The following is a 27,464-nucleotide window of genomic DNA, read 5'->3' as shown; positions in this document are numbered from 1 at the left end:
AAATTTGCCTCAATTTTTGCACCACATATCCTTTTATTCATGCTATTCAACACACGAGCCACAAAAAAATCTGATTGATAACATATTAAAAAAGATGTTCTGCTAAGGCATTTGGCACTTTTCCCGAAATAGGAGAACATCCGGTCGGATTGATATAGACTCTAATAGGAGTATGCCACCACCAACAAATTTAGTGGCGACTCAAATTTTTCGAAGATAATTATTTCAGAAGCACAGAAAGAAACACAAATGGATCCAGAGGATGACACTCTTACAACGTCTGTATCAAAGGTAAATTCTGTGTTATGTAGGCAAAATCTGCGGCTTTTTCAGATGCAAGTATCCTTATTTTAAACTAAACCGCGGTACAAAATCACATGTTATTACTTATAAGTGAAGGTTTATCTCGAGGTACTGTTTCTGCGAAATTGATAGGATTTTGGTTAGATTCTAATTTCTAAGTTGTACATTCTTAGACCCAGTTTAACAAGGGAAGGAGGTTCGGCAACTAGCTTAGGCAAAGTAGGTTGTTGAATGTCAAAAGAGCTCTGAATATTTACAATTTATTATTATAATGTTTTTTATCAATATATGGTTTTCTTTTGTACATATTTGAAGTTTATTTTTGTTTTGTCTCTCTCTTGCTCTCTCTTCTAGGGTGTATTTGTCTTCAAACCAACCAGTAAGAAAAGAAAATGTATCCTAAATTCAGGTAAACTCTTGTGGTTTGCTCTCTTCTAAAAATGAAAAGATTTGATGTTATCAATCTTTTTATCATTAAATTATAAGAAGCTGATATTGATTTTAATATCACTTACAGTATGAACATGATTTTCAATCTGTCATTTTCAGTTTATGAATTCTTTCTGTGGTTGGGACTTTTATCTGCTAGGTTTGTAATATTTTATTTAGTTTTGTCCATGTGATCATGATCTACTTGGCAGAGTATTGTCGTTTAGATCCTGTGAAGAACAAGTGGTTCAGATGTCAATGTTCCTTTAATTTCCATCCTTACCATACTGTATGTAGTACAGAAGTACCTAAACAGTATGTGTGTATGAACTAGAAATAAACATCATGTTTGAATGTATTGCCATCTCCTCACAAATAGAAATCATCATATATAGCCTAAGGAACTTGTCACAAAAGTGAGTCACACGAAAGAAGGAAGGAATTTTGTCCCCCACAATTGAGCAATACAATAGGAAAAGATCACTGTTTCAAACATTTTCACAAACAGAGGATTTTGTTTTCTTTATCATTTTTCAGGAGATTATTTTCAGAAACATCCCAAGGAACACCAGAAGTGTTCTCAGCTTAGAAATGAAACTTATACTGATCTCTGGGAAGAAATGGAGGAAGATATAGAGGTTGGTATGATTGATGCCCTGAGATCAATTTGTCTTATATGGAATGTGGTAAAGGGTTTGGTTTGGAGAATAGGAGGTGGGTGTAGGGGGACATTAACCCTATAGATGCAGTGCTTCTGTTTACCAAGGGAATAGTTTGGTCATTAAAGACAGCAAAGTATATGAAGACCTGTATTAGTTCATCACACTGCTACAAAAGTTACCCAGTCTTTGTTATATATTATAAGAATTGATTCTTCCTGTTTGTATTATAGAGCCTAAAGTATGACACCAATAGAAAACTGCTTGATGACTTGATGAAGTTTATGAAGAACTGTCACAGCAGCAGAATCAGTGATGATGGTACCAGCCATACAGGAGGGAGATTGGAGTTACCAACAGCTGCACTAGTGACAGGTGCAGTATATATCACCTTTAAACAATGACATAAGTGCTAATTGTTTGTTTCTTGAAATAACTAATTTCTGATATTTGAAGTTTATTAAAGTTTTCCTCAAAGTGGTGCTGCTGTACCATGAGTGACTGTAATTTTGATATTTGGTTATTTACCAAAATATACCTCTGTATGTACACCTTCTCACCCCCCCCCCCTCCACCCCTCTGCAATTGAATAATTTCTTTGTTTCAGATGCACTATCCTCCATTAAAACAAGACTAAAGTGGTTTCATCAGTTTTTCTTGTTTTCAAATATTATCTTAATTTTGCATTCCATCTGTCAGTATATTATAAGTGCCATAATACATTTTGTCATAATTCACGTCATCTCAAAGATCTAGTTTGGTTAAAGATTTGTAGGAAATAAATCCAATTTTCAATTTCTTGCCATTGACTGAGATATTAACAAGTTATTGATGGGTGAACTTTGCCCTGTTTCAGTAACAGCACTGTCATAAGTGTAGACTGTTTGAAGTCTATGTAATAATTTCTTAGATGTACTTGACTTGATTTCAGAACCTTCTTCCTTTACAGGTGTTAATGTTCCAGATCATTCCTCCATATTTAAGTCTCTTGTATCAATGTTCAAGATGGACATCTCCCCACATGTGATCAGACTGACTGGCAAACAGTCTTCCTCACTCAAATCCCTCATGTCATCTGTGGTTGGTCAGTTCATTGGAGAAGAAGATGCTATGGTAATTCTATCAGGGATTTGGTCAGAAAAGAGGACTGTAATACGTAGATGTGTAGAACTGAGTGTTCACACCATATTGTTTTGTAATGTCAACATATTGTATTTTAATGTATTTTTAAAGTAACTTGATATTTTATGAATGATTAATATTTTGAAAAACTCTTGTTTAGGTCAGAATTTTAAATTATATGTTTATAACACATTTAACAGGAAGCTTATCCTAATTATCATATACAATTTTAGGACACACTTGCCATTGCAGGAAGGATATGTTTGAGCAAGAAAGTGTACTTCATAGCAGCTGCATCAATATTGTCTAGATCTACTTCTGTATAAAACAAATTAGCCTGTTGGTTGGCCAACCTAGTCCATCCCACCATACCAATTGTTTATTTAGTATGTGAGCAATGCTATAGCCACCTGTGTTTTTAGGTTGGTTACAGAAGAACATTCAGGGGACAATTTAATAGTTCCAGTAATCTAATATCTTGAAACCTTTTGATTTCACTCACTAGTCTTCTGAGGAGGAGGAAGGTGGTGAGACTACTGTTGATGTTAAGAAGATTCCTTGTACTTTTCAAGTACTCTCTTCCTGGTATGAAGATACCTTCAAGGTAACATAACCTCCATTGGAATGGTGTCTTTGTAAATAGCTCTGTTATTGTTTTATGTGTAATAGGAGATAATATTGACGAGCATTGAAATAATAATAAATTACCATGCACCCTATCCAATCACAATTAATACTTGCCTAACTGTATTAAAGTTTTGACGAGCATTGAAACGATAATAAATTACCATGCACCCTATCCAATCACAATTAATACTCGCCTAACTATTAAAGTTTTGACAAGCATTGAAATGATAATAAATTACCATGCACCCTATCCAATCACAATTAATATTCGCCTAACTGTATTTATGTTGAATACAATATGATATGTATATCTGTGTAATTATCCTGTAGTTTATCAATGTTTTCCTTCACTTGTCCTTTACATCCTGAAGCCAGTAGCTCGTACTAAAGACAAGCAATCAGATGAAGAGAGTGCTGCCTTAGGATCCCCTAGCCTTATTATTATCTTTGAAGACATTGAAGGGTTCGTTCCTCACATCCTTCAGGATTTCATTAAGATTGCAAGGTGGGTACTATATTGTGATGCACACAGTGTAGATCTGATAATAGGAAAGTGAGGACTAGCTTCAAAACCGACTTTTAGTTTAGTTTGTAAAACCAATTGGAAAAAGAAGGTTGTAGATACTGTGGACCTGCATAGTTGATGTTGAGCCGATATATTACTTCTACAGTCCAGGTTTTATTAATATTCTATACGAAACAATTATTCAGTGGCAGGGGGCTTACATATTGGCATGAATAGGTCAACAGGAATAAATGTTATTGTTTATATTTCTTAGCTTACAAACAAAAGACAAACAGGTTTTCTCTGAACGAAATAATGAAAATTCATTGTTTCAGCTGCAGTAGCTGCTCCACCTATTCCCTCCCCTGAGTGTTTAAAAGCTCTTGACAAATCAAGAACTACTTGTCTAATTTCTATTCCCAATGGTCATGCTGATAGTTGCCCCTTGTTTAACCTGTGGTTACAACAATAACTCTGAGAAGGTTTTTTGGTGTGTTTCATAGAAATTTCTTGTTTTTGAGGAATCATAAATATATGTTACTTTCAGGTAAACCCTTTTGTGAGGTTTCATCATATTCTCTGCATTCTCCCATCAGTCTCTTAACATTTTCCAATTATTTTTCTCCGCACAGCCAGTACTTATCTCGGTTACCTTTGACCTTTGTGTTTGGCATAGCAACAGCTGTGACAGCCATTCATAGAATCTTACCTCAGTCCATTTCATCCTTGTTGAGCATTGAAAAGTTCCAGGCACCACATTCCTCCATTTCCCTCAATCAGCTTATTTCGAAGGTAAAACCATTTCTTCCATTTGTGTTGATTTTAACACATCTCCTTAAACCATGTGCAAATGTTAATTAGAATTTTGTAGTTGGGAGGGGTAAGCAGAGATGGGAAGTAGTACGTGTTTTCCGTATTTTGTACGGCAGATCATAACAAATGTACAGGTGTATGGTTTGCTCTCGGAAAATATGCGATTCCAATGACCTTAACCAGTACCATCTCCCTTGCAAAGAAATGGCTGCAACATCAGACTTATTGCAACCTGACCTTATTTGACCTTTAGAGTCCCCCTTAAAGTCATACTTATCTGATTGTCTTGATTTGAATAACTGTGTTAGTCTAACCATGCCAGAATTTATAAATGTAATGTACCAATACAGAGGCATGCTTACTCTTCTGTGAAACTGCTGGTTTAAATCTTGTCTTTTAAGATTGGCAGCTCTGGATGAGGGAGGGAGGAGGTTGTTTTCAAACATAACAAGTATATTTGTACCGTCTTTCTGAATAGCCCTTTCCATTAGAAATTTAGATTTATATCAGTGGTTCAGCAATGGAAATCCGTCCTTAGTTTTGTAATTGTAATAAATCCTTGTTTTGGTGTACATTATTTATTTTTTTCCCGCAGATTTTCCTTACGCCTAAGTATCCCTTCAAGCTTGGGGCCAAAGTTTTCCTGCTATTACTGGATCTCTTTCTTTACCATGACTTTTCATTCACCAATTTTGTGAAAGGCATAAAAGTAAGAAACTTCATTCTTTTTTTTTCAAATATATACAAGTAAAGCTTTCTTGTTGAAGTTTGTTTCCTCTATGTCAAACTTTAGTCCAGTATCTTCTTCTTCTCCCAATGTAGAAATTAATTGTCATTTAAAAGTTTAGACTTATTTACTATAAGAAGGTTCAAGCAGTAATACTACAAGGTTGTAAACGCTGTTATACTGCTATTGATATGGATAAAATGTAACTTCAAACCTTATAGCAAAACTTTGTATTTATCCGTAATAAGATGCTTTACTATTCAAATAGGCTTTATTGCCAGTAATATCAATGCTGGTAATGCAATGGTATAATGGTAGCTGACAACAAGAATGAAATGATAAAACTAATTCTACACAAAAATGTCAGACCTTCATTAGCAAAATTAATTAAAGACAAAGGATAGGCAGTAGAAGAAGGGATGTGTGGGATACAACAATACACTCATTATTATAAATGTAATTGATTACATTTGTATAACTAATTGATTGTTTTGTTTGGTTTTAGTTTAGCATGATTGAGCACTTCTTCAATCAACCATTGAGTTTCTTGTGCTGTAACTTTGAAGAGGCTGCAGACTGTGTGAAGGCAATGTCACATGATCAACTAGAACTATGCAGACAACTTAAGTCATTCAGAAGGTTGGTTTATAAGTTTATGTCCATCATATGTACAGTACTTGATGTGTGCATATCTCATAGTCCAACAAACTAGCAAAGTTTTGGGAGTGGGTCATCAGTCTATATCAAGACTATTAAAAAGCTACTCACAATTAATTATTTGTTCCCTCAGAGCATATTTGATGGTGATGTCAGCTCCCTGGTCCAAGCCTAATTGTTATATGTTAAACGATTGCTTTAATATGTTTTAGTAGCCTTTCTAATAGCTTCATATAAACAAGTGTATATCTAAGGTTGATGAGAAATATATAATGCTTTGTATACATTTATGTGTAATCCGCATATGTTATGTTGTTGATGCTCTTGATGTTTCTGTTGCTTGTGAGATGCTGACCCAGATATTCTGTTTTCTCTGTGTGCTAGATAAGTAATTTGATTGTTTGAATCTCCCTGGTTATTTCTGCAAATTTAACACTGGTATTGAAATGATATTTAATAGATTGAAACATATCAAAGTGAATTCTCTTGTTTTTGTAAAGTCATCCTATATTAAAGTTAAGATGTTAAAATATCTCAATTTTTTTTGTTTTTTTGATGTAGGTTGTTTTGTTACATATATATTTGAAAGCTTACAATGTGAAGGCAAAATATTGGAAATGGAATTAAATTGAACAATTGATATGCAACTGGTGATTTTCAGAATGTGGAGCTTAACTGTATTTGTCAGTGTATACAGCATTGTATGATCATAAAGAGTTTATGATAAATTTATGATCATATCTTCCATACTGCTATACATGTGTTCACTCTAAAATAATTTTCAATTACTTGTAACTTCAGGTTTCTGGTCTTTTGAAACTTAAAAATATGTTACAGAGGTCTACAGTCAAATGCTGCATAGACTTTATCAAGTAACAATTATGGGTATGCACTTTTGATGCACTTTTTAAAGGAGTTTCTGATGTCTCCATTTTGAACAGATATGTTGAAAATCAGGCACCAAAGGAACAGCGGGCCCTCTTATTGGATGACAAACACACAAAGGTATTAAAGGCATTTAAATATCACATGACGTTTTAGAATTGATGGGTATCTGTTCTGTAACAAGGTTCCGGAATCAGGAGAAAATTGAAAACAGTGATCAATGTTGGTTATATAATATGTTCCAGTAATGGAAGCTGCCTTATACGTTGCACAAACTTGATCTGGGGTCCCCTTCCCGCTCTTAAAATGGAAAAAAAAGAAATTGAGACTTGAAGTATTTAGTACATTCTAAATTCAGTCTATAATTAGGTCTACATGCAAAGTTGTGGAATAACTACCTTCATATTTCATTGTGTGGTGATGTTGCCCTTCAGTGCATGAATCATGTAGTCAGTCTTCTTGCAGTAGTGTCAATGTTATTATCATTCATATGCACCATCAGCTGTCATATTTCATTGTGTGGTGATGTTGCCCTTCAGTGCATGAATCATGTAGTCAGTCTTCTTGCAGTAATGTCAATGTTATTATCATTCATATGCACCATCAGCTGTCATATTTCATTGTGTGGTGATGTTGCCCTTCAGTGCATGAATCATGTAGTCAGTTTTCTTGCAGTAGTGTCAATGTTATTATCATTCATATGCCCCATCAGCTCATTTCATTGTGTGGTGATGTTGCCCTTCAGTGCATGAATCATGTAGTCAGTTTTCTTACAGTAGTGTCAATGTTATTATCATTCATATGCCCCATCAGCTCATTTCATTGTGTGGTGATGTTGCCCTTCAGTGCATGAATCATGTAGTCAGTTTTCTTACAGTAGTGTCAATGTTATTATCATTCATATGCCCCATCAGCTCATTTCATTGTGTGGTGATGTTGCCCTTCAGTGCATGAATCATGTAGTCAGTTTTCTTACAGTAGTGTCAATGTTATTATCATTCATATGCCCCATCAGCTCATTTCATTGTGTGGTGATGTTGCCCTTCAGTGCATGAATCATGTAGTCAGTTTTCTTACAGTAGTGTCAATGTTATTATCATTCATATGCCCCATCAGCTCATTTCATTGTGTGGTGATGTTGCCCTTCAGTGCATGAATCATGTAGTCAGTTTTCTTACAGTAGTGTCAATGTTATTATCATTCATATGCCCCATCAGCTCATTTCATTGTGTGGTGAAGTTGCCCTTCAGTGCATGAATCATGTAGTCAGTTTTCTTACAGTAGTGTCAATGTTATTATCATTCATATGCCCCATCAGCTCATTTCATTGTGTGGTGATGTTGCCCTTCAGTGCATGAATCATGTAGTCAGTTTTCTTACAGTAGTGTCAATGTTATTATCATTCATATGCCCCATCAGCTCATTTCATTGTGTGGTGATGTTGCCCTTCAGTGCTTGAATCATGTAGTCAGGTTTCTTGCAGTAATATCAGTGCTATGATCATTCATATGCCCCATCAGATGTCTGACTATTTGATTGATTGATTGAATAATTTGATTGATTCCAGGGTGTTATCCAGGACCTTCTTGAGGTTATTCATGAGTACCACAGTAACTTCTACCCTGTGCTGCTATGTCTGCATCAAATCACAAATGAGCTTCCACAGAGTCCACTGGGGAAGAAACTAAGAGAGTTGTATGCTATGACTCTAGAAGGGAACATTGTAGAACAAGAGGGGTACAAACAAGCCATCAGTCTTGTCAGGTATCAAAAGCTTATTCACTCTTTAACCATTGTTGACATGTGAAATTACAACTTTCTAATTCACCACTCCCTATTCCCTCATGTATCCCCCATGTATTTCCTTAACCTCCCAGTCCCTACACTCCTATTCCCTTCCTTTCTATACCCTTCCTCTCTACCCTTTCACTTCCTATTCCCCTCTGCTTCTATTTTCTTCCTCTCATATTTCCTCCACAGTAGCCTTACAAATATAAGGATTTCATTTCACCTTCTTTGTCATATTTGATTATATATCAAGTTTCTTGTAAGTACTTATGTCTTTCACAATTGAATAATGGGGTTGAGTACAACTTTGTTATTTGCAATGTCTTTCATTAAAACATGTATCGAATGAAAATAAAGTTCACCAAAAGTCCTTCACTCTTTGCAAAGTTCTCAAGCTGGCTGTGTCCATCAAACATAGATATGTTTTATTTGTTTCGATTGCAGGCTATTTGCTCGGGAAGAATTAATCTGTCATTTAGAGGCGTGCATCAGGATTCTGGACAAGGAAGAAGGTATATTGGAGGAGGTCTGCTCAGAATTGGTGGAATATAAACAAACCATCGAAGGTCTTGCTGGTAAGCATTTGGTTTTGGTCCTTGCAGAGCAATCTTTTCTTGGGGCATTGATTTCCTGAAGTTTGTGAGTTGCTCAAGAAAAGGGTGGGGGGGGGGGTAGATGGGGAGGTATGTAGGTGGCAGTTGATATGTCAAAGTCCCATATATAGCATACATATCTTTCTTAATTAATCAAAAAGTGAATTACAATCTATGGCTTATATAATTTATTGTTATGAAATATTGCAGACTGAGCATTTTCCTAAGTTTTAGCTTTCCTTTTCTAAGATTGAATGAGTTTTAATATTAAGTTACTTTGAAACAGAAGAGGGTTGGCATTGCAATGAAATACATATTGGTAATTGTAACATGCTATAGCTGATACTACGCATATGAAATGATTTCAACAATCTACTCAGCTCACTTTCATTACTAAAATTTCTGTACAGTTGTTGATCATTATATTTAATTACTTATCAATATGCTTTTATTTTTGTGGTTTTCTTGTCAAAGTCAACCATGCTTTTGGTTCTTTTCCCCATCTCTATAACTCCTTTTAAAGGTAAACACCAACTGGCATAAAATCCACCACCCCCCCATCCATCCCCTCTCACCCCTATCCCATGTTGTCATCATTCATTACCATACATTTTTTGTATTGTTTCTCTGGTGTTGATTATATTGAAAGAAATCTTTTATCAATACCTCAATTAGAGTCAGCTCATTTGCCTGCAAAAACACAAGCAGTCAATGGTAAAGAGGAATCTACAGAAGAACAACATCCTAGCAATACTGCAACCACTGGTAAAGTCACTCTGCACTCCCTGCAACAGAAACTGATGGTTGATGCCAAGAAAAAGAAAGAACTGACTCAGTATGAAGTGGTGAGACAAGATGTCATTGAATACCTCCAGAAAGTTTTCAGGTGAATAGCCGTGTTTAAAGAGTGAGAAGTTTTAGTATAACAAGAATGCATAACTAGTGATATAATCTAAGTTAATGTAATCAGATTAGTATGTTAATTTTCAATAACACCTTTATTTTCATGTGATTTACATTTAACAGCATTAAATTTCTCATATATTTTCTCACTTTTTCCATTCTCAGAAAGATACTGATTATACCTCATTCCTTGACACTGCATGAGGTGTTTTACTTTGACAATGTGTACGAGGTTCGTCAACATCTTCACGCATCCCCAAGAGCTGCCATCCAGACTGCATTGACCAATCCGTACGTTTATTTACAGGTTAGTGGAAGACGACCCAACAGTAACTTAAATAATCTATGATATTCTAGCAGTTTTGAATTCAAAAGTTTTAAGAAAATTGCCACTGCTCTCAGTTGCCTGAACCACACCTAGAGCAATCTGGTGGCCTTCAAGACCTCTCCAAATGATCTGGATGTAATTGACTCTGTCAATGACTGTTTGTTGTAGTACAGCTGTGTGCAGTTGTCTAGCAAGGATGGATGGTGATGGCTGCCCCTCATTTAAGTACATACACTGTGATTCTGAATAGATTCTGAACTGAAGTGATTGATTCCTGGCAGAATCAGTGTCATATTAGAAAATTAGCCAAATTGTTTATATATTCTGTATTTTTGAGGAGGGGATTTGTACCAAGCCTAGGCTTTAAATAAATTGGAATAACGTTGAATGTCTTGCTTAAGATAATTAATATCAAGAAGCACCTATGGTGATTATTGACTACAATATATTTACAAGCTCCTAACATCTTGGATTCCATTCCACAGAATGAAGCTTGTAAGATAGAAGCAGACAGTGTGACTGGCTCTCTGCCTGATATTTGTATTGTCTATAAATTACATCTCGAGTACGGAAGACTCATTAACCTCTATGACTGGCTTCAGGTGAGGTTCTTCAGACTTATAACTGCTTTATGAGATGTACTTAATACTCTATATAAATGTATGTATGTATGTATGTATTGTATGTAGATCCTCCTGCAAGCAGTAACTCGTGAAGAAGCCATCATTGGCTTAGCAAAGCCACAAGCTGACCGAAGTCAGTCTCTTAGATTCATATTTAACGTCCATGATTATGAATTGTCAACAACTCTGTAACTGGACGACATACATTAATCTTGGAGTGACTCGAACTCGGGACCTTATGATTGAAAGGCATAGGCGTTAACCACTGAGCTAACATTCCATTAGCATTCACATTTACTTATCAAATTAATTGATTGCAAAACAAATTTAAATATAAATATTCGAATTACAGCCCAAGACATCCAAATTCAATCCCTGATGAAAAGAAACTTCCACTTAAAGTGATGATTTGATAATGGAAAAGCCATGAAATCTGTATGCTTTATGCTTTAGGGATCATGTAATGCTAAGATATTTTGGGCAAAAAGCTTTTTGAATGGTAAAGTTTAATTTGTCAGTGATTACATCTCCAGATATATTTGAGACAACCATTGATGGCTGGTCTTAATTTATTGTGAAAAATCTTTATACAAAAACTGATTAATTGCTTATTCCTTTCTACTATAAGAATAATGATTTTGTAATTCTTATGCTCACTCCTTTTGTTAGGCATTTGTTACCGTGGTTACAGGACAACTTCCACATGAGGAGGAAGAAAAACAAAAGAAAGGAAAAGGAGGAAAAGGCAAAGAAAAGACAAATAAAGAAACTGATATCGACCCTGAATTACAGTATCCTTGATCATAACAATTATACCTATTGTATTTGTAACAGAAAGAATATATGAAGGAAACTATTGTTGAAGTTTTGAGGTTTATTGCAATGATATGAAGGATATATGAACATATGGTATATGAACAGAGAAGGATATATGAACAAAGGGTATATGAACTTAGGCTATATGATAATATGGTATATGAACATAGGATATATGAACATAGGTTATATTAACATAGGCTATATGAAGGGTTTATGAACATAGGGTGTATGAAGAGTATATGAACAGAGAAGGATGTAGGAACCAGGTGCGTATCCAGGGGGGGGCGTTGGGGGCGCGCGCCCCCCGGGTAAGGAAAAGAGGAGAGAAAAAAAAAGAGAAGAAAAAAAGGGAAAAGGAGGGGGGAAAAAGAAAAGGAGGAGAGAAAGGAAGGGAAAAGAAAAAGAAAAAAGAGAGAAGAAGGAGAAAAGGAGGGAGTAGAAGAGAGCCAAGACCTCGGGAAGAGAAAGAGGAACAGTCATAGTTAAAGCGCTGATCCCTATTATATACACAGGGTAGCCAGTGACAGATCAAGGATTACGGAGGGGTGTGCGCCTCACCCTACCCCTTACACCGACAATTCCATTTTTGACGTTTCCATTTTTCCTCTCTCACTAATGTATCTATATAAATACTATATATGGTCTATCATGATGCGTGTGTCTGTATGAACGCCTTAAACAATTGTACAAATTGTAGTACAATTGTGCTATATGGAACCAACTGTGGCTGGTCTTGAACTCGACCGAGTCGTCGGGGAACATGACGCATTTCGGAAAGGGGGCGACCGCCCCCTCCCCCCCCCCCCGAGCAAATTTTCTTTAAGACATCGCTAGTAATTTCAAAATAGACAATGCTTAGATGCAACTTACAAGGCCTGGGAAGTGTCATTTCCAGCGACCTGGGAGGCATTTTCGGCCAAAATTGTTCTTGTACGCTTCGCGCCAACTCATGGTGGCGCTTCGCTTAGATAGTTTGCCTACAGGCTTCGCCCCTCCCTTGGCAATTACTCGCTACACGCCTGTTCGAATTTGTAAAGCAAAGAGCAGATATAACATCATATCAGTGAGCACTGGCGGATCCAAGGGGGGCCAAGGGGGGCCATGGCCCCCCCCCAAAGGTGAGCCAAAAAGTGTTTCCGAACATCCGCTAAATCATATGATTGGAAATTAAAAACAATCGAGAGGAATAGCAGTGGTAGACTAGTGTAAACCTTTTCGTTTTCTGGTTTAAAATTAAATGCAGAGCTCCCAACTGACCCGCAATTCGCGGGAATTAGACCCGCATTCTAACACCCAAACCCGCTGACCCGCACAAGCGTCCGAAAAACCGCATTGTAATTGTCAAGTATACATCAAAAAAATTGCATCATATCTTGACTTAGCAACCATCATTTCTTTAGCATTTAGCATAATAGAGTATAAAACCTCCTTTACAGCATCATTTGAACCTCAAATTAGCCTATATTTCTTTCATTGGGGCGAGCAGCGAACATTTTCATGCCACGGGAAAGAATGAATTATCACCTACTATTCAATTTATTGATGTTACACACAAAAAAATGCATATTTCTCAGAAAATTTTGGGTGACAAAAGCCTTTCTAAGTGCCACCATTTTACATGTAGGCATCACCATGATTCCGAAAAAATTCAAAAGGGGAGGGGGACACCCCCTCCCCTTATACCCCTCCCCCAGGACGGCGATTCGTGGCATGGACCAGCATTTGCCTTCTCAAGAGTTGGGAGCTATGTAAATGTATGAGCATGAGGATTTACAGTTTAACACCATTTTGCAGTTACAGGCTGGTTGTAAGAAATTTATAACCTATGAGAAATCAAATTGCTTGAGAAAGATGATCTCAACTTTGTTTTATAAATATTTTAGAAAATTACACCTGGGAAACATTTTTTTTAGAAGTAAATTAACATCACCATTGTACACTTTTGTCGCACCAAATTACATCTGAGGGCATTCAGAAATAGAAAATTTTCCATAGGGGAGGGGGGCACCCCCTCCCCTTTGACCCCTCCCCATATCACTCTAATGCCACTTTGGCCCCTCCCAAACAAAGGCCCTGGATCCGCCAGTGTCAGTGAGCATTGAAATGCATGTTCCACGATGAACAGCCTCAAAAAACTGTCTATGTGTGTATTCAAGGCGTAGGAGCCCAATTGGATTTGGGGCTGTAACGACTTGCCCGAAAAAGAGCCGAAATTTTTCGCGCGCATAGCGCGCGTTCAACACATCGATGCCAATATCATATAAGCAAGCATCGGTCATTACATTGCATGGCATCGTGTACCGCACGGTCCGTGAAAGTTGCACAGTATACCGCCGGATGCTAATGTAAACAACCAAATGTCTTATGTAGATGGAGAAAAAGCATACAGATCCATTTATGTCAAAACTCTCTTTTACAGTAGTAATGTCGGCCAAGCTTACAACTTTATTTTAATTACCAAGGAGATCATTTTTAAGCTTTTCATTGCTATTTATTTTTCTTTCAGTAGGTGCCCGAAAAAAATGGGAAAAAAATTGGTTGCGGCGGGGGGGGGCTGCGGCCCCCGCCTTCTACGGGACCTAAGCCTATGTGTGTAGTCTTCGGTTTCGATATACCTGATATCGGAAATATCTGCTATTTTTCATTTCCGAAACCAAGTTTTATAATAGCCATTATAAGAGGTTGCAATATTTCTACACCAATAAATTAACTGTGTCGGAATTTTCGAAAATTTCCTGACCAACATTTTTTCTATATTGGTTGTCCATAGATTGAATTTTGTGCAACATTATGGGTATGTTTTGAAGTGAATTAAGCCCATGAAATATTGGGCTTAAAACCTTGAAAAGTGGGGCTGTCAGATATTGTGGGCCGTGACGTAGAATCACCTACAAAAGCAATGATCCATAGGACATGCAATGAGGTCGAACATGATGAGTGACTGGTTACAATCTTCAAAAAGGTTATGGATGGAAAAAAACTTTTGGGAAATACTTGGTTCTCAGGCAAAAGTGTACATCTGGTTGGTCATTTTCAAGCCCGAGAAGTGCCATTTCCGGTGATCTGGGGGGTATCAAAACCAGAAATTTTCTTGTACGCTCCGCGCCAACCGATGGTGGCGCTCCGCTTAGATGGTAATTCGCGCCCCCCGGGTTAGAAAATCCTGGATACGCGCCTGGGAACATAGGCTATATGAAGGGTATATGAACATAGGGTGTTTGAACATAGGCTATATGAACATAGGGTACAGAGAAACTTTATAAAGCAGCTGGTTTTGTATCCAACATCTCCCATGGTACAAATATATGTTCATTACCGTATTACTAAATTGTTGTATATGTGCATAGAATAGTGCTAGAGTGTACACTAATACCACCATGGAATTCTGAAGATTGCCATACTTTAATCAACAGTGTTACAAACATTTTTAAGTCATGGTTTGTAGTTACCAGTAATATGGCTACTTCAAATGGAAGCAGTTCACTTGAAAATAGCTCTCCTATTGTTATTTTACTCTGTTTATTCCTATTAGACAGTCTCACTTTCCAAATGGCTGTTTATGACAGCATGTACATATTTGCATACATAATATTCTGAGAGTAGGATGAGCCTAGAATGATGGTGTAAATGACCTTAACCTTGGATGCTCAGTGCAAGATTTATTAGAGCTGTATCAGAGCTCCAGTTCTTGGGCTTTATTAAACCGACCAAGCAGAAGACAGACCATGTGCAGAGATTGACCTGGGGAGGGTGCTAAGAGGCAAAAGGATGGACCAGGGGTACAACTAGATGGGAGAGACAAACCGAGGCTGGTCCTAAGAGCAACATGAGAGTAATGAGACCAATCACTTTTACGATGCAAGAGCAAGAACTGACTAGAGATGAACAGCATTTTACAAATAAGAGCCCAATTTGAAATTAAATGGAACTTTCTCATTATCATCCAGTTTGAGACATGAACTTGATATTAGATGAGATATTTTTCAGAGTTGGGCTTAATTGAATATCACTGAGTATTGATGACAAGTTGTGAAGAGGAAGGGGTTATCACTTTTGGTGATCAGAACACCCTTGGGAAGTGGCTTGATAACAAGTTGCTGTTGTAAATGTTCATGGTTTATTACCACAACAGAGATTATGAGGTTGATTAAAAGGTATGTTTCAAATTCCATTGTCAAGTTTTTGGAGTCATAAATACCTTTATCATTACATGTAATTGTCTGCTAACTATTATGATGGTTGGATGAGATTATTGGTCATAGTACCTGCAGATGCAAGGCCGATCAGTGCAAGGTTAGTAATTTATATCAATTATGCTGAAGTATTTGTTTCTTTCAATACAAATGTATTCTTGAACATACAACAGTCAACTATAAATATGTAGCTATTAGCTACCAAGAAAGCTATAAGACAGCATTAAATATAAGATGAACATGTTTTTGTACTGTATCAGTAATCAAAAGTTTATTGTTACTTACACAAAAAAGGTAAAAATGAAAAAAATAAGTAGAATAAGACAATTTTTTCTCTTTGTTTACTGGAATAAGTGTCAGAGCAACGATTATAACAAAGACTATGTACCAAAAGATATTAGAAACAAAACAAACCAGTATTACACATTGATGTAAAATTGTTTGGTTCACTGGCTCATCAAATGACTAAATTTCCTAAAAGATCAAGTTCAGTGGCAGCCGACCACTTAAGAGCTCTGTATTTGTCTATTGTTTGGTTGACATTTAATAAAACTGCAGTAGATACAAACTATGTTATAGTTATTATAATATTGACCAAAGTAATATTGACCAATGTAACTATCAGACTAAGAGGGTCCAATTCAAGGAATCTACAGTAATGAATCAACTAAGGATTGTAAAGTAAGAAGCTTACTGCAGATTAATTCACACCATATAGTAAACAGACATAAATGCACAGTAAATAATGATGATATACACTAACTCATTGGCAGCTTTGAAACTGCAACTGAAAGTCTATTACAAAATTTGTGTGGTTATTATTTCTGGATGATACAGTGCCTTAGATGTGTTTTAAAGTAGTTCTTAATTATTCTACAGGGATGGCCAAGCAGTAACAAGTTGATTAAACTGATTTGTAATTCTAAATATGAAGTATAATTATGATGAGTGTGGTTGATAGATCCTTGCATACTACATAACCCTGCTGGCAGGAAGAGCGGAATAGAGCAATAAACAAAAAGAGTCGAAAACATGCATAACTTCATATTAAAAGCTGGGTATCATAGTTTACTTTGATAGAAGATTGGGGTTTGAAATGTCTGATTTACTCTTTGGACACCAATGAAGCATAACTGAGTGGGATCAATAAGTACTATTTATTACCCTTTGATAAGGGCTGGGGAGGAACCTTGGTCAATCTCCTCAACTGTCTATCTTATTATGTTATTAAGGTACTTGCCACTTACTTAATAAATACAGTTTGTAGACAAACCTGAAAGGAGTCAAAAGTTCTTTTTTTTTTTTGCACATTTATTGACACACCTCTGATGCAGTGTTTCTTAAACCCCCTGTATACCCCCTGTACCAGCTTTGGATGAGTGCTTTGTACATTAGGCTTCCTGAGGGCTCTTGGTGGGATTCCTGGAAGCCAACACATGTTGGTGCAACGTAGTACCCAGAGACTGCTTTAAATTGTAAACATCATGATTCAGTCTTACATAACACACAGAGATTAAATTTTAACACCAGTGGGTAAGCTGTGTAAACTTAGTGATACAATTATACACACTGACCGTGTGCAACTTCTTGACTTTATACTTTTGGTCTGAGAGAGACATTTGTCAAGTCAGGATGTTATTTCCTCCTCTATCTAGCTGGCTGAAAGATCTTTAAAACCTGAGCTAGTAAACATTACAGGGCACTGTTGAAGGATCTGAATATGGCTATGGATTTAATCTTATGGATTGTTCCAGCTTTTGACATTTCCTTTGCTCTAATGTCATACTGGCCGGCACACTTTGATATTACAAAATTTAGTGGATTTAGTAGACCTTATCTTTGTAATGTCATGCAGACCAGCACAGAGATAGCAAATAAAGTAGAACACTCGATAATTTTACTCACAATCATTAAGGACAATTGTGATATAAATCCAACATTGATAATGGCAGTTACACAGTAGTGAGCATACCTATACTTGGTGGAGCATTGTTGTGAGTTACATTATGAACTTGTACAAAGATGCGAAACAGAAGTACCTATTTCTTTAATTGCTTATATCCCTACTCCCACCCCTAAACCTCATTCCTGTCCCTTCCTAAAATTGTTGAGAATTTCTTTTTCCTGGAATTTATGATTATGTCATACAGAGAATCAGATCTCATTAGGAAGATTATGAGACTCCATGGAACTTATCTGCATCAATTAGATCATCTATCTATTAAGAGGCAGACAGCATATTTCAGATGCTCTTCATCAACTGAATTTAACCTTGGAGAAATCCATCTCTGGGTGCTGATCCATGAACCTGGAGAAAGAAAATGTCAAAAGATATCTATTGTGACACTTATTCTTCAAAGCATGAAAAACATTACAGTTGGTCAATTGAATTTCACTGACTTCCATTGCTATGGTCCAAGTGTTGAGTATGACATTCATTAGCAATTAAATATGTTAGTAGAGTTAAATCCAGTAACAATCAGATTTATAGATTGGGTTATAGACAACACTACAGTACAAGAATATCAGACTAACACAAAACTAACCATTTATTGCAAATAGGAGGTGGAGATATCACTAAATTATTACTCAGAATGGTCCAACAAAAACCAAACTGAAAAGAGGTCTAAAACACAACAACGCTATTAAATATAACAGACAATCGTTATGAACAACTTCTGCAGACCATTAAGAAACTTATTTCATTTGACAAGAAAATAATAGAGCAAACTTAATAATGACATCATAGAACTGCTGATGCTTGCAATATCAGCCCTACAATGGAAACAAGGATCTATTTTAACAGTATTGGTGGGCTGGGATGTGACAGGGTGTGAGATAATATACTAACTTTTTCAACATATCTTGTTTCTTCTGATCTTCTGAGGTTGGTAGTCCCATGGACTTCTGTCTCTGGTCAAACATCATCTTCTCAACCATGCTCCTGGTCTCTCCATCTAAATCTGACAACTAAAGACAAAACCATGCTTTATGATATCTACAAACAAGTACCAAGAATACCCCAGGTTTCTATCAAGGAAAGATTTTGGGTGTAGAAAACGAAGTATTCAGGTCAAAGAACAATTATTTTGGGGTTAATTCACACTGTTTCCCCCATTTGTCTGCCTTATTGCCCTATACTACTGGTAGCTACATGTCATTGATTCAAGATGTACAGTGTACCTTTTCCTCTTACATTGCACCCTACAGCCAGATACCTTGTATGGTGTTTGACAACCTTAAAGTTTATGGATAAAAATAGCTTAAGGAGTATCCTCAATATTTCTAAACATATTTTGCATAACTATTCTATTTTTATGAGGATTCTTTACACATTTTTTAATCATTTTAGAATAACGGCTCACAGTTAGTTAACCTAGGTTGAGTTTGACAAGTTAGAGATATTTGTAATATACCAGTACAATAACAGTCTTCAAATGCCTAGAAGGGTCACAAAACAGTTGTCCTATCTTACAAATATGAATTTTCTATCGTAAGTGGTAGTCTGAGACTGCACAAAACTTGAAATTATTTTCTACATAATTTAGTGAAAACTACAGCTACATGAATCACAGTGGCAGTATATGTGCAAACAAGTACCATTAGAGGTGCATAGACCCATTTGGTCCTAATAAATGCTATCAGAGTAAACAAACACCTGATGTACAAAATGTGAGTATAAGTGATAGTGAAATGCCTTTTCATATTATCCTATACATGCTTGCGACTTCCCCAGCTGCATTTCTTCAAAGGGCAGAACATATTGATTTGAACTAAAAGACCAATGACCTTACCTTTGAATTTTCAGGATTGACTTTCTTTGTGTTAATTTCAGGATCTGAGGTTATGACACGGCTCCACCACTCCATAGCATTGATCTTTATTAATGAGAACAAAGACAATCAACATTTCATTTTTAGGAACTCATAGGTGAAGAAAACAAACCATGGCTCATGTAACACTAAATACCGAAATAAATGTCTCAATAGTCCATGTATACTGCAGTCTTCATCACTTCACCCTACCCCTCATTACTGACCATCCCCTAGTCTCAATGGTCCATGTGTACTGCAGTGTTCATTACTTCATCATACCCATCATTACTGACCATACCCTGGTCTCAATAGTCCATGTATACTGCAGTCTCCTCACTTCACCTACCCATCATTACTGACCATCCCTTAGTCTCTTTTCTAGCTCACTGTTGTTCCTGATCACAACAGCCCTTCCAGTATATATCTCCACATCCCCCATCAAGAAAAAGATACTCACCTTCTCTAAAAAGATGACAACCACTTTTTTATCTTGTATGATCCAAGAAGTTTCTTCCACTTTGATATCATTGTAGAGTTGGCCATCAATGACCGGCTCTGCTCCCTTCAGGCCAACGGTCAGTTTCTTCTTGTGTACATCTACATTGAGATGTTTGCCTTTCAAAGGATAGTCTACACTGAATGGAATATGAATCTGAACAAAATAAACAGAAAAGCCAACATTTTCAAGTCTTTCTGAAGCAATCATCAGTACAAGATGGTAAGAGCAATAATCCTAGACTGACCAAGTAAGTAGTTGACAATAACGTCTGACCATGTTTAAATACATCAATGCTGTTGTAACTGTCTGATGTTACCGCTATGTACCGGTATACCAAACATCCCAACATTTAAAGATAAAAAACGACACTTGTCACAAAAAACAATTGAAGTGACTTGGGAAATTGAAACTTTTCAAACCAGATGCACTGTTGATCAGTGAAGTTGTTTTAAATATATCCCACACATTAGGATATGTTTGTCAACCATTTTAAAGTTGGAAGGAGATAGAGAGGCTTGCTGAATGTATCCTTTTGAATTTCTATATTTATACAACACAGAGGTGTACTTGTGACATAGCATGATGGATTGTCAGTGTCCTTTACAGCATGGTCATTACCTCCAGATCACTGAGTGTCTGCGTCCATCTGTAGTTTGGTAAATCACCACCGTTTCCCGTATTTGGTTTCATCTTGCCTTTCTCATCCTCATCTTCTGAATCACTTCCAGACTGGAGAGAACAAATGATAAAACTAAGATGATAATCAGAATTGACCACTTTAAGAAGAAGAAGGAATGGAGTAGAAAATGCTTTTTTCAAATCAAATAGAATCAGAAAATGGAACATGGGTTACCTGATTCTTTGCCACAGTTTACATGAGAACATGCAATAGTAACACTGTGCATAACAGTTAAAAGCATGGATAATCTCTGTCTCTTTTATTACATTTAACCATGTTATCTATCTTTGTTATTTCAACAATTTATCTCTACTTTAGACTTACCTCTTTGGGTTTCTTTGTTTCTGGTGTTGCGGCTGCAGGTGCTGCTGCTGTGCCTTCTGTCTTATCATCTTTCTTCTACAGGTTGAAGAGAAAACATTTAATAGTAAAAGAGAAGTAATACTGCTCAGTCAATTTATTTAACAAAGTGTAAATCTAACTAAATATTCATGTTTGACACCAATGATTTAGGGATGCATGGAAGTGGTAATGATTACTGGATATCTAAAGCATTAATAGGCATCTGCAATAACTCAGATTTATATGGCAGTCTTTGTTTAAAACCTTTAAAGATTGTTTCATTATCTGAGCAATTTGTCTAGAGCTACACTGCGTCTCTTCGCCAAGTTCAGAACTCATCTGGGAATTGTATTTCACAAAGTTTTTGATATTGTCAATTTGGAAAAATGTGGATTAACATGAGACCATTTTCAATGCCTCATCTGCAATGTTTGTCTTGTATTTTCAGCCCTGTGACATTCCCTGCCCCCCCACCCAAAACTAGATCCAATACCACACAGAGCAAGCTACCTTATTTACCTCTCATACTATCTTAGGTTCTGATTATCTATGCATGAAGATCCTTCCTAACAGTGCCTTCCATCAGCTTCTCCTCCACTACTTATCGACATTCTGTTGTCTCTTTTATTCTTTCTCTAGTCCAAAGTATTGCAATGTCCATGACAACAACTGTTACCATGGCAACAGTGATACCTACCTGATCTATCTCATTCTGAAGTCTCTCTGCTTCATCGTCTGTCAGTTCTTTTATCTTTGGTTCGTCCTCCTCGGCAGCTTTCTTGGCAGCTTCCTTGGCCTTCTTTTCTTCTTTGGCTTTCTTGGCAGCAGCTGCTTCTGCTTCCTTTTTGTTCCTTTCAACCAAAGCTTCTTTTTGATGTTTCCTAAAACTATCCATCACCAGCTAGAAAATGAAAACGTTCATAAATCCCACATTAATAGTAATTTGTGTTTATTTGTGCTGACTGAAATACTTAAAGGTATGCTGTATTGGCCCCAAGTATGCTAGATATTCAAATATGGTCACCTTTGGTCAAAGTTCTTGAACTGTTCTTCAGTTCTTATAACAATCTTCGAGGTAATTGTCCTCACTTAGACATTCAGTCATCTTGTGTGTTCCTTAAAAATGTCTGAGAACAATTAGGAGAGTAAAGACCTCCAAGAAAACATGTTTTGAAAACTTCTATCAATTATAGCGTTCTATATTTTGGGGCCAATACTGACTACCTTTCATCACAATCATTCTTGTTTCAGCAGGCTTTCAGAAGACTTAGCCTGTTACTTACAAGAGCATTAAAAAAAATAAAACTCATATGAGCTCCTACTCTGATCACCTAGTACACTTCTGATCTACCTGATACGATCATGTTAGATCTGTTCTCCTCCTATACAACTGTTGATATGAACTTATCTAATCAGCTATTACATATGTTTTGCTCAATTTGCATCTGTGACCTCTGCACACTTAATGCTGATTATTTGACCTTCAATAAACCATATGTGTCCCAATACAATATGAATAGAATAAGAATAGAAATTTATAATCAACTAAAGTTCAAGATAGCATAGAAAGCTAGTTTCTGTACTAGATCACTGGTATAACTCATAATAATCAAGCTATTTCCACCAGTAACTAAAATGTACTCAAAGGAATTGTCTGGTGGAAGATTTTGATACATTGTTCTTGTAGTTATTATTTTTCTCTTTCTAACCATGTAAAATTGTCCCCATTCGACATTTTTTTCTTGTAGAAATCTGGTTTTCAAATTCATCAGCTTCAATTTTTCAGTACCAAAAGTACCGTTTGTTCGAATGCTTCAATATGGTGATTGACGTAGTGCTTGCAGATAGGCAAAACAGGCGACTTGAAGATAGCACTCCCATTTCCACAACAAATACACTCTCACGTGTAAGCACATGTAATTCCCAATATATATAACGTACATACTCGCAAACGTATATCCTACGATGCCCAGTTGGTGTACTTGTATAGCGTTGCACATAGTACACTCACACTCAAACCACAGTTCATAAACTGTTCTTCGAAATCGCTGAAATAAAACTCACAGATCAAATTAACAGTAAAAGGAAACTTGAAAAGCAATCGTTACACCGAAAGATAAAACTTGGCGGAATCAATGTCAGAGCAGAATATATCACCGAGAAGCTTAGGCTTCGCAGAACTGTCCGATTGTAAACGTTAGAGTAGCCTATACACGCGAACATTCTTCGCGCTGGAGCTGGATAGCGCGATGTATAGCCTATACAACGAAGAGTCTGCTGTTAAAATTTACCTTTTGTTACACAAAGACCCCGGAACCACCGATCTAGGACATGGCGGCTTAAGGAGTTTTTGAAAACATATCTAATTTCTAAGAAATTTCACCGGAAATTTAGGAAGAAATTTATCTGTATACAAACGCGGTTTCTGTTGTGATTACCGTATAGGTACTGTGCGGAGGGTGGGTTATGTCGCAATCTACATTAGCATAGCTGACGTCACGTTCTGTACTGTTCAAGTCACATCTGAAATATCTATCCTTAACGATTAAAAAATTGTTTCTCTGTCAAACGCAAAATTAGCGTTCTCATACTTTGACAACATGTTTGGAAAATTATTTACTATTTTGTAAGGTAACTTCTTTGGGCCACCAGCCAATCTTTTCAACACATCATTAACTTTACCAGCCAATAAGTACCTATCCTGCTTGATACTTTCTGTACTAGATCACTGGTATAAACTCATAATAATCAAGATACTTCCGACAGTAACTAAGATGTACTCAACACATTTACTTAAATACAAACCAATAAGTACCTGTTCTGCTTGCCCCTTCAATGCACCTTGATAAAAATCAGTTTTCCTCCTCAGGAATGAAAAGAATGTGTCAATAAGCTGTGAAAAGAACAATAGATATCCTTGATGGTTACTTTAACAGCAACACTAGTAACAAACTTTACATCAACTTAATGATAGAACAACACTGTCACATAACACCAGATATTTATTTGGCTGATAAATAACTTTTGAAAATTTCACTTAACAGTTACTTGTTTCAGTTCTTGAAAAGGAAGCTATTCTTATGCTCACAAGAAGACTACATACTTGCTTCTCGAGACACACCTTTCACCAGTTTTTCCAAACACACATGCTGTTTGGGCATGAACAATTAATAAGGAGAAGCAAACTTTGCAAAGCTAACGACACATTGTTTTCTTTTTGATTGCATGAGGTACTTCCTTTTTTCGATTTTTAGTTCCTTAAATAGAACAGAAATTAAGCAGTAATGTTTGGTGTAGCAACTATCAATAAGCATATCACAAATGGTAGCACAAATCATCATTATTAGATCAAATTCCTAAATTTTATTTTTACATCTATAAGCAAGATCCAAATGTGTTTGCCAGGTAATCACCAGGTCATTACCTCACTCAAGTGTCCTATTCAATTTTAAATCCACTTATTACATTGCCTTCAGATAAAAGAAGCAACAAAAAACCTGAGTTATCTGGACATGACCTTTTCTATATTATTACTTAGTGTTGATATCCATTATATTTACAGTTGATATGTTTAATGTGGAACAGGCTTACAATTTTGGTACTGTTTCAAGTTTGTATCATTGTCTTTCTTGCAGCTTATAAAGATTTTCATATGAAATCCTTACATTATATTGTTTTCCCTTTAATTTATGCAGTAGTATTACTATGAATAGTATTGTCATGCAAGTGGTTTATTTAATTTTTGTGAACCAGCTGCACTATCATATCCACTTCTGAATATTAATGTACTTGTAATTTTCAATATATCAGCTTTGTGGCTTAGGCTAGGTTACTTTTCTTCCAATAACGTGCAGTGAACTACTTTCCAAATTGAACTACCTGCTTAACTGCAGATTACCCAGCAATCGCGTACTTTCCACTTTGATGCTGGCTTCGCAGTTGTGGTCACTGGACCTAGGCTATTGGCCAAATGGCAATCACCATATTATGCTAACTTGCTTTGCGTATAGGCTAAAATACAAAGTGCAATCGTGCCAAATAAAGGCCAATTTTTTCTTTCATACCCCTAAACTGAAACGTTCGTCGTTAAGCTAACTGTAGTGTAGGCCTAAGTATAAATCATTTGACTTTGGATACTGTTTGCTATGCTCTGAGCCTCTAAGATCTGACAGGTCAGGTCGCAGAGCATAGTGGTATTATATTGAGTTAATTTTGGTTAATTTTGGGGAGTAAAATTTCCAAATGCTCATAACATCAAAATTAGAGAAAGCATAAACCTGAAATGGATGAAAACTCATCAAATATGTAACTCTGCTTGACTGCAAGAAGTTCAGGTTGCCTGCTGTATCATTGCTAGTAATGTTTGAAGGTGCGTCAATTACGAAGGTGCATCAATCATGAAGCCTTTACTATACATGATCAAAGATTTCCCAAGGTATTTGCAACCACGATTATAGTTATAAATTGTTATTCTTGTTCGTCCACTTAAATTCCCATAGGGCCTACTTATTAGGCTACCTTACGCCATATTAGCCTAACGCTAGGCCCTCACATCAGTAGCCTTTCAAACTGTTACTGTTTGTTAGGCCTTGGCCTAGTACTACTAGTACTTGTTAATGTTAGCGTTAGTCTTTTGCCAAGACAAACCCGAAATGCTCACCTGCTGTACTCCCCCTTCATGCTGCTGTGCCATTGCCAAGAGAACTCCATCGTACTTTTCTTCTTCAGAAGACATTTCGATCACGGTTCTTTAAAGAATTAGCAAATTTAATATTGGAGCTTCGATATGTCACTTTGAAGAATCAGCTTAATGTTGTTCCTACCATGACCTTGCGTCTCGTGGTATGTTATGGATATGCTATAGTGCATAGGACCTACACAGACTCAACACTATTTGCGGGACTAGTTCCGCGAAACTGAAAGGTACTTTCCAAGTTGTTAATTTGCAATGCCTCCTGTAAACTTGATATAAGTCGTTTTTTAGAACTTGCGAGAGTATATCATAGTTCACGGGGCTCTTCGGAAGTATTACAAAGCTATTGTGGGAAAGAGATATTCGATCACGAATCGAAATTCAGGTTGGCATGAGGGGTGAAGAATTCCGGTTTACCGGTGGTGGTGGAGGATGTGGGTGGGGGTCGAAACAGTCTTTCGTTAAGCGGAAAGGACATCGGGAATTTACAGGACACTATATAACACACGCCAGCGATACGCTTTTCTTATTCATTACGCGCAAATGAAAGAAACAAGCATTAACAACAATCAAGATGTACCTTTCCGCAAATCTCTTTCGTGCGGAGGAAATGAAATGCGCAATACGGAAAACAATATGTTTTTGTATGGGAACTTTCCCTTAAATCCGATTCACAAGCTAGCCCACTTTGATATGAGCTGGGCGATTTGTTTTTGCCAAAAAATACCCATAGATCCTCGGAAAAGAGACTTCCCGTGCGTTTCAAGTTGCATTTACACATCGGTTATTTTGAGATCTCATGCTTTAGGATTTTGACTTTCACTAATTTCAGTAATGCATTATGGGTCCGTATGCAATGAAGATAACTAGAGAACTGTTGGTTGCGTGAAATCATGGAAATGTCAAATGTTTAACTTTATTTTTAAGTTTCAATTTTCCCGGGGGCAAGTGCCCCCCTGCCCTCTCTGCGAACGCCCATGTGTCCAAGGTGCAAGGATTTATGCAGGATCAACGCAGCGGGTCTTGGTATAGAACATTGGCCATTTAGCATGTACACATTGTTTCCAGCTGACAAATATGTTTTAATGCAAAAATACATCAAGAGAGATGACAGAACAATACTATCAACCGTGATAGCTATGAAAATTCTTTGTAACTTTATACCATGGAATGAGGATTGAGGAATTCGGCTTCTGGATACATCTTACAAGTTGTATGAGTGAGAAACAACATACGGTACTGAAATAGTAAATACAATATTATAAAGTTGGACAGTAGCATCCTACTGTATGGAGTATAATGGAGACTACTGTACAAATACAGTAATCAAACCTAAGCATAGGCATAATTTCGGCTGCAACTATGTCTACATCTAGGCCTAATTTCATGTGCTTTCTTACTTACCAAATACACCGAAGGCATCTTTATTCTTACCTTTTTATTATTTTATTTATATAAAGCC

General features: G+C 36.6%; 2 protein-coding genes across 2 annotated transcripts; one reads left to right on the top strand and one right to left on the bottom strand.

Annotated features, from left to right (window-relative positions):
- LOC139962661 (origin recognition complex subunit 3-like) lies at positions 1 to 16,540 on the top strand. The gene is made up of 18 exons (XM_071962829.1): positions 1 to 291; positions 658 to 712; positions 1,270 to 1,370; positions 1,625 to 1,766; positions 2,341 to 2,504; positions 3,019 to 3,117; positions 3,512 to 3,645; positions 4,278 to 4,437; positions 5,054 to 5,167; positions 5,691 to 5,824; positions 6,784 to 6,847; positions 8,295 to 8,491; positions 8,960 to 9,090; positions 9,784 to 9,994; positions 10,177 to 10,318; positions 10,825 to 10,941; positions 11,632 to 11,753; positions 15,433 to 16,540. Exons 1-18 carry the CDS (start codon positions 250 to 252, stop codon positions 15,536 to 15,538), a joined length of 2,235 nt encoding a protein of 744 aa, XP_071818930.1. The 5' UTR covers positions 1 to 249; the 3' UTR covers positions 15,539 to 16,540.
- LOC139962662 (nuclear migration protein nudC-like) lies at positions 16,298 to 26,183 on the bottom strand. Its single transcript, XM_071962830.1, has 9 exons — positions 25,970 to 26,183; positions 24,125 to 24,202; positions 22,007 to 22,210; positions 21,292 to 21,366; positions 20,907 to 21,017; positions 20,247 to 20,441; positions 19,769 to 19,852; positions 18,826 to 18,944; positions 16,298 to 18,282 (listed from the first exon to the last, which is right to left on the bottom strand). Exons 1-9 carry the CDS (start codon positions 26,042 to 26,044, stop codon positions 18,231 to 18,233), a joined length of 993 nt encoding a protein of 330 aa, XP_071818931.1. The 5' UTR covers positions 26,045 to 26,183; the 3' UTR covers positions 16,298 to 18,230.
- Between the last annotated feature and the right edge of the window lie 1,281 nt (positions 26,184 to 27,464).

The sequence above is a fragment of the Apostichopus japonicus genome, chromosome 21, assembly GCF_037975245.1.
Source record: "Apostichopus japonicus isolate 1M-3 chromosome 21, ASM3797524v1, whole genome shotgun sequence".
Classification (NCBI taxonomy): Eukaryota; Metazoa; Echinodermata; class Holothuroidea; order Aspidochirotida; family Stichopodidae; genus Apostichopus; species Apostichopus japonicus.
The sequence above is the reverse complement of the archived record's forward strand: the minus strand, read 5'-3'. Positions and strand labels throughout refer to the sequence as shown.